Genomic DNA, 13,383 nt, shown 5'->3' with positions numbered 1-13,383 from the left:
TAGGAGTGTGTGTGACACTTTCCTAATTGCCTCGCAACTTCCTACCCTTTCCCCTGTTTAAGAAAAGCAACCCTTATCCGCCTGCTTCTCGCGGGGCTGGTAGAGTCTGGATCGGGGAACTTGCGAACAACACAACTGGACGTAAACTTCTGCTTCCTACTGCGTTGCGGAGACAATATCCTTTAGAAAATAAAAGTGTTCATGTTAAAAAAAAATATAAATAAATTTATAAATTATAAACACGCGCATAAATCTTTCATATATAAAATTATGATAAAAAAATGAAAAAAAAGAAAACCAAATTATTTTTCCGTATTCTTCAATTTCCAATAGTTTCGGCGGCGGGATAAAAATCACTCGATTGTGTCCACTGAATTTACGGCAGTCGAATGTCGGGTAAAATGAGATATCGAAGAATTGGACTCGCTACATAATGCGTACACGGATAAGATCGTGCTGTTCTCAAGAACATCGAAATAACGTTTAAGTAAGAGTGCCAGCTGCAGCGAGTAGCGGCAAGGAGGCGTAATAATCTCGTACAAGCACGCACTAGGCCTCCATTAAACCGCGTCGGCAGCATTCTAAGTACCGACGGGTAAAGTGCAGGCCGCGGAGGAGGTGAGTACCGAGAGGGATCCACGGTAGGACAATCAGTAGGTGGAAAAAATACCCGCAGCAGCCAGAAAGGTAGCCGCATTCTTGGTAGCCTGCGGAGGCACGTGGGAATCGCGAGATCGGACGGGGTCCGATCCCCCCAGTAGTCCTTCTGCTCTCTCCCGCGCGGCTCGTCGTCTTTTTGGGTGTACCTTCTAGCTAAAGTACGAGCACATCTCCCGGTAAATAGGTAAAGAGTCGAGATGCGCCGGCCTCTTTGTCTCTTTCTCGCCGGGGAGTAATATGCCGGCCAAGGGGGATACGAGAGAGAGATGATTCCCTTCTTGCTAACTCGCGACAAGCTGCTCCTGGATTCTTCGCGCGCACCTCCGTGGACGAAGCTCGCAACGGAGCGAATTACACGCTTCTTAACCTTAACCACCCGGTAACTGGTACCGCGTGGTTAAAAATCGCAAGATACGTTTACGCGGCCGAAAAATACGATACGCGAGTCGCGATCGCGAACTATCTCTCGTATCGAGAGTCGTTGACGTTTTTCCTCGCATTTTCCTCTTCCGTAGTGTCTTCTCGCGTCTTCTTTTTTTATCGTTTCCGAATTCTTCAAATTCTGCAAGATGAAAGGTCGACTGGTATGTTTCTCATCCGTTCTTTGCATCCGGCGGATTTTTTAACTCGACTGTTCGTTTATCTTAGCCGGATAAATAACTTCCTCCTCGTAAACCACCATGACGTGCCTTTAGAAACGCAGTTTTCGTCTCTTTCTCCGACAGTGAACCTGTTAGAAGGCGCACTGGATAATCTCTTTCTCTCTCTCTTTCTCTCTTTGAATAATCTTTCGTCGGGAAGAAGAGAGGAGAAGAATAGCTACGACGACGACGACAACAACGAAGAAGAAGGACGCGAAGATGAGGAAACGAGAGCCCGCCACTCGCAGCCTATACGAGTAGACGTAAAGGCAGACAGAAGGAGTCAGCGCAGAATATACAATCAGCATGATTGTTTGACACCCCATAATCAGCGTCCTTACCCCTACCACACCAGCGGCATCGTGGCTTCTCCGTTCGTTTTACTTCGCCCCCGCCCGCACCTGTCTCCTCCTCTTCCTGATGCTGGCCAGGCCACTCTTCTCTCCGTTCCTTTCACGTTGATACCATCCGAGATCCGCTCCGCTCCTCTCCTCTCCTCTCCTCTCTTCTCTTCTCTCGCCTCTTTCCTCTCTTCGCATCACCTCTTCGGGTACCTACTCTCGGTCCGCTGCCACTGCGCGCGGGGCCTCATTACCCCGATCACGACTCGAAATGAGACTCGGCGGGGCAAGGTAGACGAGAGAAACGGACACGGTTATATTATAGGAGACAGAAATAATGCTCGCGCTTCCCTTTTTTCCTCACCCGGAGACCTCCCGATCGACGTAGCGTTTAGCCTTTCGGTAAAGACATTCATACGCGAGTAAATGTTGTGTACCTCTCAAAGTAATCGTGGACTTCATTTGTAATATTCGAGAAAAATTGTACAAAAACTTTCCTTATTCTATTTCCATCTTATTTTCCCCAGCTATCGAAGCGTAAATTCTATCAACTTTATATTTTGTTTTGCATACTTTTATATATATTTTTATTCTCATGTTTATAAAATAAAAGTATTTTTAACGATTTCACTTTTTCTTGTAGCACTTTCCGGCACGTACGCGAGATTTAGAAAGCAATCACAGGAATACAAAGTCACGGGAAGTAGAAGGTGAAGAGGAGGAGGAGGAGAAAGATGAGGAGGAGGTGGATAGGTTCGATTCAGTAACGTCGCAAGCGAAGCGAACAGAAGATAAAAGGAAGAGTCGCGCGAGCGAAGGGCAAAAACAACATGGATCCAGCTTCGGATCGATCGAGAAGCAACCGATCGATCCCTGGTATTACGCAGACGTGCACGTGAGTCGTACGTGAGTGCAAGGGCATGTCGGGAGTACCGTCGGCGAAGAGATCTGAATTGGGTGAAAAGAGTTATCTCAAGGTAGAGGAGCTGCTAAGAACGAGAAACGGATAGCTCTTTCTTTCTTTCTTCTTCTTCTTTGAATCCAACGGGAGGAAGAAAATTGCATCCACCAACGCACTCGGTCATTTTGCACTATGGTTGGAGAGTCCGACGCCCATCGGAACTGCTCATTAGAGACGTGAAGGAGTCGAAAAAAGTGTCGAATGAATGAGCGGTAAATGGAATATCCGCCGAGATTGCATCCATTCATGCGAAGGTGGTGGAAGTGAAATTCATCGTTGGCCATCTGATATTCGGCTCCGCGTTTTGTCGAAAGCAACTAACGGCTCGCGCTCTTTCGCCGAGCTTTTGCGCGGATAAACGAGCTAATTACGATGCATGTCGATCCACGGAGGTGTCTCGCGCGCGAGTTGACGAGAAGTCTCGGTCCGGAAGGTGACGGAGGACCCGATCGCGCGCACGGTAGGCGAGGAGAGGCGAAAGGGAACGAGAGGGGTGGTTGCGGAGGAGGAGATTAGGGCAAAGAGAAACCGCAACGTAGCTTCAAAGAGGTCTCGCCAGTCAGGGGGCGCGTCTACTTAACTTTGATCAGGTCGAGACCGCTGATGCGAGACGAGCCACGCAGAAATAAAGTGCCTCGCCTCGACCTTCCCCGTCTTTTTGCATCCTAAATTATCTCGATAGTTCGAAATATCGAAGCTACCCGACAGGCGCAGGGCTCGCGCGTTTCGCTGAGGGAAACGGCCCCTGTTTTTGTCAGCTGGACGAATTTTTACCATAGTCGAACGATTTAACGCCATTGAGGCGGTATTTCGAAAGAGGAAGAGACGATTCTCTTCATCTTTTTATCGCGTAGGAAAATCTGCGCGGAGGAAAAAAAGTTTTCCCGGAGGAAAATTTACGACGGTAGCCTGGTTCGCGACCGATGACGTTTCTCCACGAGGAGGAGGACACTTTTTCCTCGTGCTACGGAGACGCAACGGTGCATCGAGAAGGATCGGTGAGGGGGGGAGATGGAAACGGCAGGTTGAATGTCGTTATTACGTTGAATTAGAGGGTGCAGAGCCGGAACGAGGTATGAAACTATTACCTCGCGAAACGGCAGAGCTCTCCTCTCTTTTCCTCCCTCCCTCCCCGGAGTCCCTCTCCACGATTTCTCCCCCTTTACCTTTTCGCGACGAAGGGTTGGGTGGGGTTAGCGCGTAGTTTCGAGTCGTTCTCCCACAAGGATGCTGCGCGAGGAGAGTACGAGATGATGATAGCCGCATCACGAATATCTCATCGCGAACCAAAGAAGCAAATAGATCGGTAGATGTTGTTTCTACTTGGCACTTGATAATCGAGCACGTAAATCTTCAGTATGGAAAATATATAAGAGCTATTTTCTTGGAAAATTTTCTCAAGTGATAAACTTAAAGTACTTTGAAAACTCACTGTATCGTTAATTAATTTGGAATTCTTCCTTTTCATCAAAAAGAAGTATGTGTATCAAACTTGAATTTGATCAATTTTATTGTATAAATATTAACGCGGTACATCTATCGATTTATATATAATCCCTGCGTGTAAAAGCGCGTATCGAACAGACTTATCCATTAAAAATGGGCGACAACATAGAATCAGAACTCACCGCCGTGTTGAGGACTACGTTTGTAGCAATCCTGATGAGCAGAGGAGCCGCCGGTAGCCCCGAGGTGTGTACTGGAAGCCGGCGATGTGGTCGGGTCGGTGTTGTTGGGGTTGGTGCAGGCACCGCTAACCGAATTCGCGGTGACATTGTTGCCGGTCTGCTGGTCGTGTAAGTGACTGCTACTGTGATGATGGTGATGCTTATTCCTCCCGAAAGATTCGAGTTCTCGCAGATGAGACCTGAACGAGGTCGGCGCGTCGAGGAAAGGTCTTTGTCCTAGGCCGAGCGCACGGAATTGCTGATGTTGTTGTCCTGAACAAGAAAAATTGTATTGCATAATGTATCGCATACGATATATAAATCGCAATCTCGCTTAAATTTGTCATCTACTTGTTGTCTCGACTGCAAGATTCTAATCTATTTTTCTAGTCATTTAAATAATTTCGCGATTAGTTGTAGAGAAAATTCTGAAAAATACATCTCGGACCTTCTTAAACGTTTTTCGGATGTTTACGTGGCTTTTGAGCTTTGACACGATGCAAACACGTGGATTCTCGAATCAGGAGATTGACTAGCGCGCGTGTCTACGTCATTAGACCAATAGAGCGAGATAATGAAGAAACTCGACCTCTCTTCCCTTGATAGACTTCAATAGCATTCCTCGCATATCCGGAGTCCCGTGGATAGACAGAATCTCGAGCCAAGTATCACGGCGTACACATAACGTGGGTACTCCGATTCCCTATTATGTCGGATCCTGATACACGCTATATATATATATTGTTACACGACAATGCACATGATTCGCCATGTGCACGAGCTCGGACGCTTACATAATCATCGGAGATCGCATAGACGACGTATATTCGAAAAGCAACGATGTTTAAGAATTAAAATAATGCTCACGTCCAACTCGCGAATATATTTCATTCGACATGTATTTCCCGGTATGTCGAAAGTTGATTCTTGCAATATATATTCCGTACTTTCGATATTTACATACTAGCATCTCCAGTGAAAGAACGACAACAGGAATTCTGAATTCCATCTATTACCAGTAGGCAGCAAAAGTGGCACATTTTCCCTCCCTCTTCCTACATTTCTCTTCTTCTTTCTGTTTCAACGGATGCTGACATCGAGGAGAAGTCAAAAGAATGGAAGTCTAAGCGCAAATTGTTATTCCTCGGAGAGTAGAAGGAAAAGAAAAGGAAGATGAGACGGAGCGCGAAGAGAGAAGAGAGAGGGCGAGATAAAGAAAGAAGGAGAGACACCTCCGGCCACGAGGGCGAACGACAAATAAAGTTCGACCGCAAACTGCACGAAATTGTCGGCGAGCCCAGATGGTCAGCTCCAGTGCTCTGACCGATGCCTACAAGATTATTCCCTGCTACCGACTACCACGGCCCGCGCCAGGAGATACTACAAGTGAAGGGGCCCGTGTAAAAGGGGCCCGCGCGAATCCCACGTACCGGACTTCTCACGTACCGGACGCCGATAATGCTCTAAATGTACGAAGCGTTACGCAGCAATGGATTCGTTCCTTTGAAAGGTCAAACGGTAGACGCGAGTTTTACTCCTTTGAAAATCTTTTCTGCAAAAGGGGATTCTTTCGAGAAAAATTTTACGCAACCAATGTTGGATTGCACGTTATACACGAGTTTTACATTTAATTACGATAAACAAGAATATAATGGTGATATAAAACACCTTCATCAATTGCCTTTCTGGCTTCTATAAAATACGGATAATCAAAGAGTGTGAAAGAGAGAGAGAGAGAAGGCGGGATGCAGAGAGCAATAATTCCAATCTCTCTCTGCGGCACGAGTAGTCGGCTTATCTAATCAAAATGTGGCGGCCCTCGAGAGAACGGAAACAACGCTTTTTCCTCCTCTCTAATAGCGGGGACCCCTCCCTCCGCCCGTCTTACGTTCTCCTTGACGCCAGCGTGGCGATTCGTAGATTTTAATATTCTCATCTGCTCCTTTCTTTTCTCTCTCATTCCTCAACGCTAACGTAATTTCGCAGTATCCATTCTGCTTTCCCTCCCTCTTCCCCCTTTGTCCTTTTTCTAGTATACATCCGCTTGCGATTTCAGATCGTCGCAACGATAACCGCGAGTAATTTTTCCAACGAGTATACTATTCACGAGAGCGTATCCTCGAGCCGGAAGCTCCGCGAGATCTGCCACTTCTCGACGCCGTTTTATCAGGAGGTGGTCTTTAATCGGACTTTTCGGTCGCCGATAGAGCCTTCCTCTGACCGGTGTCGGGATCAAGAGTCGGCCACGAGAGAATCCAATCGCGAAGTAGCCTGGTTCAATTTTAACATTTTGATTGACGGCCCACCGACCGTCGAAATTGCTTCGTATGGTTCCTTTCGTCGCTATCGGTTTTCTCGAAAACTGCATTTAAGAGAGATGTCGATTGGGACGGACGAGCGATTTTGCGGAGAGATGAAGAACGGAAAAACACGTCGGGATGGATCGGTTCGCGTGTTTCACGAAGCGAAATTCGGATCTCGCGAATTTCTCGAAGAGAAACGTCGTTTATCGCTAAACGAAAATACAAGGGAGGGAGGAAAGAGGAAGGAAAGGGGGAGGGGGGAAGAAATCTATCTGAAGCTGATGACACATCGGAGACGACGTTTCGTTACGCTCGTATTAAAGCGGGAAATGATTTCGTGAATATATCTATGACATGCTACTAATAGATGACATTCCAAATACGGAGCAATTACGGAACGAAGCAAATTCAATTTCGACCTTTGACTGACAGCACCCATCCATCCGATATTGTTCCGCTCGCTTGCATTTCGATGATTTTGGGGCCACGGTGACGGGCGAGCGGCCACTTTGTTTCACGAGCGCGTCTCTCTTTCTCCGTTTATTCGTACCGCGCTCGATTCATTCTGCGTTACGCGAATCTCTGCTGGCATTTCCGTTATTGGCAACCGACAAATTACTCAGGCACTGCTTTGTCGTGACCGATCCGTCTAACGGAAAAGGTCAAAGTTGTCACCTTGCGCTTCATCTCCCTTTTCGATAAAACGATTTAACGCGCATTATATTATGTGTGGGAGAAACACATCTCCAAGTATTACATTTTCAGGATATCTATTTAAAGCTTGTAAAAAAATTCCCTGATATTCCAAGTATTTTTATTTAAAATTTCAGATAAAGAGAATAGTTTAAAGATTTTTTATGGAGTCTCCTAAAATAACTTTTTTATAATATGCATTTTCTAATGCTCTTCACTCATACAAAAAGAAAAATATAGAGACACTCAAGTTTCAAGTGTTAAATGTTCACATGTATTGAAAAAAGTTGAATAGCTTTCGTAAGATAAACATTCTTTGCTTGCACAACATTTTAATTTTTTTATCACTAAAAATTATAAAAACGAACATGTATTGCATATTGAATATTTTGTCAAGAAACATTAAATATATAAACATATATGTAAACATATATATATATATATATATATATATATATTTATTTATTTATTTATTTTTTAACATATAATTCATAACTTGACTTATTGACTTGTCAATTGCTTACAATATAAGAGCAAAATTATTAGAAAATTTTGTAAAAAAATTTCTGAGAATTCCAGATTTTTCATATTTTTCCAGACAATAGACCCTTCGTATAAAATCCATACGCCAAATTGGTCGCTTTCCTTCGAGGAAACGGAAAGCTATTCTAAACCATTTCGCGCGCAAGTCGACGATAGAGCGAATTACGGAAATTGCCCGATTACCGGCTATGGCATATACATATAAACATACACACACACGCATGATGGAGCGCAGAGGGATGATTTCCGATAACAAAAAGCTCGCGATTATGCACGCAATAATGAGACCCGGCAGGTGTCTGCGGGGCGTCGCGCATTGTTGGCAGGACAATGAAAGCGCTGCCGGTTGTTTTGCTCGAACGACGTGCCGGTATAGGCCGGTTGCGCTGCATAGATTGTCTCCCCGGATGCCGTGCCGGCCGATGATGAGGCACGCCATCGGCGATGCCGAAAACCCGTGTATGCAATATGTCGTCATGCGTGTTCTATTCCGCGATCCGTGCCACGTGACATGCGTGCGTTCCTTTTCGTGTCGTCTCTTTCGATTCCAAAGGGCCAGTAGGTCGGCGACTGGGTGACGTCCGGTCTACTCTAACTGACGACTTAAACGACGGGTCCCGCGTTTAAAGCGGTCGCCGCTTATCGATTGTGTATTATAAGTGTGGGTATTCTCTTATTCACTAAGAGTAAATACGTGGAAAGCGCGCACACCGATTATCGCGACATTCATTTGTGTGTGTTATATTTTTGTCCATTTATAAATATCATAGCTTTCGATCGGATTCATTAAAATTCGGTTCATCAGATTAATCATAAAAAAAATTAATATTTTCTTAAAAATAAAAGAATAAACTTGAGAGTTTCAATTGTATATTCGTTAAATATTTTTTGAAAGCTATATAAGATTATTAATTTGCGAGCGGTAGCGAAATAACATTGATCGAATCGAGCATCTTCATCCGAGGGGCATTAAAAAATCGTCGATAGCCGCAAAGATATGGCAGTCGCTGTGGACGCGACTTGAAACTTTAACCCCGCCGTTAAGTGCACTTTATGCCCAGCTGGAAAATTGACGAGATTCACGCGTTTTTACACCTGTCCCCGCGCCCTGGACATGCGGGCCACGAGTCAAGCAGTAAAAACATCAGTAAAATCAATCACGCTCGGCCATTGCGAAAAAAAATAGCGGGACCGGCGGGTGTATACGGCGCCCATGCTCCCATCAATACTTTATACAACAAATGCAAAACGCCCGCAAAAAACTGCCGTTTTCGCGGTTAACTCCGCAACGGCTATTAATCTGATATTGAAATAACGACCATTTTTTTGTGTTTTTTTTTTTTCGCTCGCCGCGGATGCATCCGAAAATAGGTGTCGAGCCGAATAGTCGGGCGCGCACAAGCGCGCGACATCTCCTTTCGGTCCGACGCAGGGGTGGGAGAGGGAGAAGGGGCACGCAGTCGAGTTATAAAAGCGTAGGGGGAGGACAGCCACCGTTCGATCGACTTTTACTGCATTTCGCGTGATCCTATCAATTTTGGCCAACCGATAATGAGTTCGCCAACAGAATGTTTTAGCAATTTTTTCGGGGGTTTTCGCGGCGAATTATATCGTAAGTGAGTTAGCGTATTCGGGGCGCACGAACGCGCGCTTGTAAAAGCATTGTCTCCCCCTCCGCGCGCGCGAGGGTGTGTGCGTGTGCGTTGCGCGAATAGCTCGACCCGAAACACGCATCGAGCCGCGATACGCACGTTGACCACTGCATCATCGCGCACCATCTGCTCGGTAATGACTCCCCATTACCGCGTACAGGGACTTTCGTTGAATTATCGGTACATTTTCAGAGGGAATTCCCGGAACGGCGCGTTTTAGATAGATCTCGCGATCGAAGTGTCGCATGATTCACTTACTCGTTTTCGATCGCGGCTCCCGTGGTCCATCGACTGTTACTTTAATCGCCCTCGTGTAGGTCGCCACTTGGGGCGGCGTTGTCGACACGGTAATGGTGATGCTGAAACTCTTTCCTGCGACAGAGAACAATGAATTATGAATTACATGCGAATCGCGAATTTTTTAAATGTGCAAGATGTTCTATACAAGATATATTTCACATTTTTATTTCACGGCAAAATATTAACAAACTATACAAGTGCATTTTTACATTTATGAAATAATTCTTTTTTTCGCGTAAAATTACGCAATCAATTAAAAATATTTTCTTCTACGTCTTTGACTTGCTTTTTTACGAAAAATCGCTTATTGAAATACAATTTATTAAACACTCTGTACAAAAATTTAAGTACGTATCTATTCGGTCAATAAAGTGCTAATAAAGGTACTCGTGTTTCCATCTTTGATTAAGTACGACGAGAGCGGAGTTCGATTTATAATTTGCGACTTAAGCAATTACGGCCGTGTCTATTAGATCCTAACGGAGCCTCGGTATTCTTAAGCACGTTAAAAGATAATAGAAGAGGAGTGGATGCTCGGGGGTGGAGCAGTCGTGTACATATATCATCGGCGAAGGTCTGCAAGTTGAAGGTCCGGTATATTAATTCCCTCTCCATAAACGTCCGTCGGAGAGATTGACTACGCGCTCTTAAACGGCCCATCGCGCGCTAATATGCATTCGGTAATTCGCCGCTCTTTCGCGGCTCTTCCGCTTGAGAGAAGCGTAGGCCAGAGTTGTCTCTTTCGACCAATTGTCCCTCTCTCCCGACTCCGAGGGGCCCGCTCTTCTATCGCACGGCCAAGAATTTACCACCGAACTCTTACCACCGAGTCTCTCTCTTTCCCTCGCGTTATTTACGTTCTTCGTGATTGGAAACAGAGAAGTCCGGTTTAACCGTTTCAACCGAGACTGGACTACTGCCGTCAGACCGTAGGCGATAACTTGACGGGGAAACGATTCGTACGATGCCATCTCATCCGTTTCGCGGGGACCGAAACTCTCACTCGGTGTCAACTTGTCGGACATGACGAAACGAAACACGAGCAAGACTGCTGTTTACGCCCCAAAAGAGACGATACCTAACACGCGCCGCGGACATGCAATCGTTTGTGTTGGCGTAAATGTCAACGATTTGTAATTGTCTCCCCTTGGTGCATTCAGTTCCACCTCGCTCGCTGTGTCTGTCAACATGATAACCGGCATCAAACACCGCCGACCCCCTCCTCCCCCCCCCGCGCGCCACCCCCGGAGAGACTGCAACTGACTGCAGAGCTACATGGCGTTATATCCCAGTTATATCGCGGCTCTCTCCGCTCTTCTCCCCGTGATAGAACCGCCACCGCCACCCCCGTCGCGCCCGTTCCCAGGATCATACCTCTCGCGGCCGTCATTGCCATCATCATCCTTCATCTGTCGTACGCAAAGTCTCGTCGTTTCGCGTTTTTGCAAAGAGGAAGATTCGAACGATTATCGTTTCTCCTCCAATGCGACTCTTGGCTAGACGAGTATAATAAATAACTTTAAGTTTCAATGGAAAAGAGAAAGAATTTAACTTTCCGAAATAAACAAATCGGCGAAATTGCAATCTAGAGGAAAGATGCGTAAAGGTAAAAGTATTTTTAAATATTTCAGAATCAAGACGATGTCGGAGCGGAAAACTCGGAGGGCCGCCAAAGTCGGGAAGGGGTCGGGAAGGTGGCGGCCGATCGGAGAAAGGGTCGCGCGCTGTCCTTCCCCCTCCCCCTTTCCCCCGTATCACCCTCTCCCCCTGGCAGAGTCCATCGCATTTGGGGCTAATAATGCCGCACAGCCGACTCCCCTCTCCGGCACCCGGACCTGCGGTTAATACTCGATGATGGGAACGGTCATCTGCAGAGACAGGACCCGGCTTGTGCATTCGCGAACGATGGACGGTCGGTCGGACGAACGGACGGACCAACGGGCGAACAGACGGACAGACGGACGGACGGACGGACAGACAAAACCGGGCCACGCGTATGTGGCACCTATATAACGTGCAGCATCACAGCTCGACTACTCACGATTCTCTCGTCTCTCTCTCTCTCTCTTTCTCTCCCAGTATGCGTACGTGTGTGTGAGTGTGTATGTGCGTGTGTCGATGCGTTGGCAACACCGACGATGAGATGAGCGCGCCAGCCCAAACCGCCCACACACAACCGCCCGAAACCACTCGAAACCGTCCGTTAATACTCGTGGCGACGAGCGGAGGGGACGAGGTCGCGTAGGGCTAAGCGAGCAGCAACGTACGGGGTAGAAAGGCTAAGGAGGGGCAGCAGGGGGGTAGGCGAGCGGATGCGCGCCGGTGGTAGGGACGGAGCGGAGGTCCCCGAGTCTCCCAACAGGATGTCTCTGCGATTGTCAAATAATTACTATCGGTGGTAATTTCAGCCGTGTCGATATAGACTGCGGTATATTACTAATTATTAGGCACGGGCCGACCCCGGCGATGATGATGGAACGGTCATCGTCGTTTCACCCTCCCCGCCCTCTTTCATTCGGTGCTACTATATTCCGTTTCTTTCATTTCCACTTACTCTGTGTAATTTTTCGAATCATGTGCTCATAAGTATACGAGAGGCGATAATTGCCAGGATGGTCAGAGATCCTTTAGATACGAAGAGATCCTCGCATTCTTTTCACAAACAACGGTCAATGTCCCGCGCGTTGAAATAATAGTACGTCTCAATAAAAAGAAAAATGAACGCGTCTACCGGCTTGCGGTCATTCCCTTCTTAGCGTAAATTGACTTTAATAGCCGGCTGATTAGAGGTAATAAACCGCGAGGTGTGTGATCGAAGTCGTAATCTTTACGCGACAACAGAAGACACGTGTAAAAGCAATTTCAATCAGATGTGCACACATTGCAGCGGAGAGAATTGTGAAGGTGAGAAAAATCGCGAGAGGGAATATCGAACCTTCGCAAAGTCGTCGAAAAATAATCCCTCGTCGCGTCGATACGAGCCGCTGATCGCTCTTTTTAATCGAGGAGGTAGCGGCCTCGGAATTTTTCGTGGCCTCACCCGTTTTAAAATCCTCGCTGCAATTTCTTGAATCAGTTCGCATCGGCCGATGCGATGCAATTCAATCAAATTAATAAGTCGCGGAAACAAAACCTCGATGATATAGCAGGAGGGCCGGCCGGTCCACCCGATGGTGGTGGCCGGCATCAACACACCGAGGGCGGTTTGGTCAATCGCCGAAATTGAGTATTATGGATTATCGGGGAGAGATTGAAACGACAAAAACACGAAAAAAAAAGAAAAAAGGAAAAAATATGCAACAACGAGCGAGCCGAAAAATGGACAAAGGGACCGAAGGATTTTGGACGAGGGAAGTGTCTCTTTCGCTAATTGACTTCAGGGACCTGATGCACCTGTGCGTCAGGAGAATGAAAATCGCTGACCCTGCACTTCATGATGAAATCAAATGAAACATAGATGACGCGCTACGGGACGAACATCCCGCCGTGCACGAACAGTCCGGCCCGTTAATTCATAAACGCGCCCTCCGGATCATAGGGGTGCAAAATGCATTTGTAAGCTTTGACAAAGCCGTCTACTGATCCGTGAATAATTATTATCGGCCGAGAGATCGATATTTCG

The 13,383-nt window shown here is 46.6% G+C and overlaps 1 protein-coding gene across 3 annotated transcripts in view; it reads right to left on the bottom strand.

Annotated features, from left to right (window-relative positions):
• Positions 1–13,383, bottom strand: part of LOC145974599 (uncharacterized) — a 31,614-nt gene that overhangs the window by 14,891 nt on the left and 3,340 nt on the right. For 2 of the 3 annotated variants that reach the window (XM_083104549.1, XM_083104547.1), the window contains exons 5-6: positions 9,720–9,833; positions 4,232–4,543 (exon numbers count right to left, since the gene is read on the bottom strand). In XM_083104549.1, the coding sequence (XP_082960675.1) occupies positions 4,232–4,543; positions 9,720–9,833 (426 nt within the window). The remainder of the gene's footprint in view (positions 1–4,231; positions 4,544–9,719; positions 9,834–13,383) is intronic. The other variant, XM_083104548.1, reaches the window with a different exon arrangement.

This window comes from Camponotus vicinus, unplaced genomic scaffold, assembly GCF_025532165.1.
Source record: "Camponotus vicinus isolate PSW18456_S1 unplaced genomic scaffold, iyCamVici1.0 SCAF_7, whole genome shotgun sequence".
NCBI classification, from domain to species: domain Eukaryota; kingdom Metazoa; phylum Arthropoda; class Insecta; order Hymenoptera; family Formicidae; genus Camponotus; species Camponotus vicinus.
Note: the sequence above shows the minus strand (reverse complement) of the source record. Positions and strands in the feature narration are given on the sequence as shown.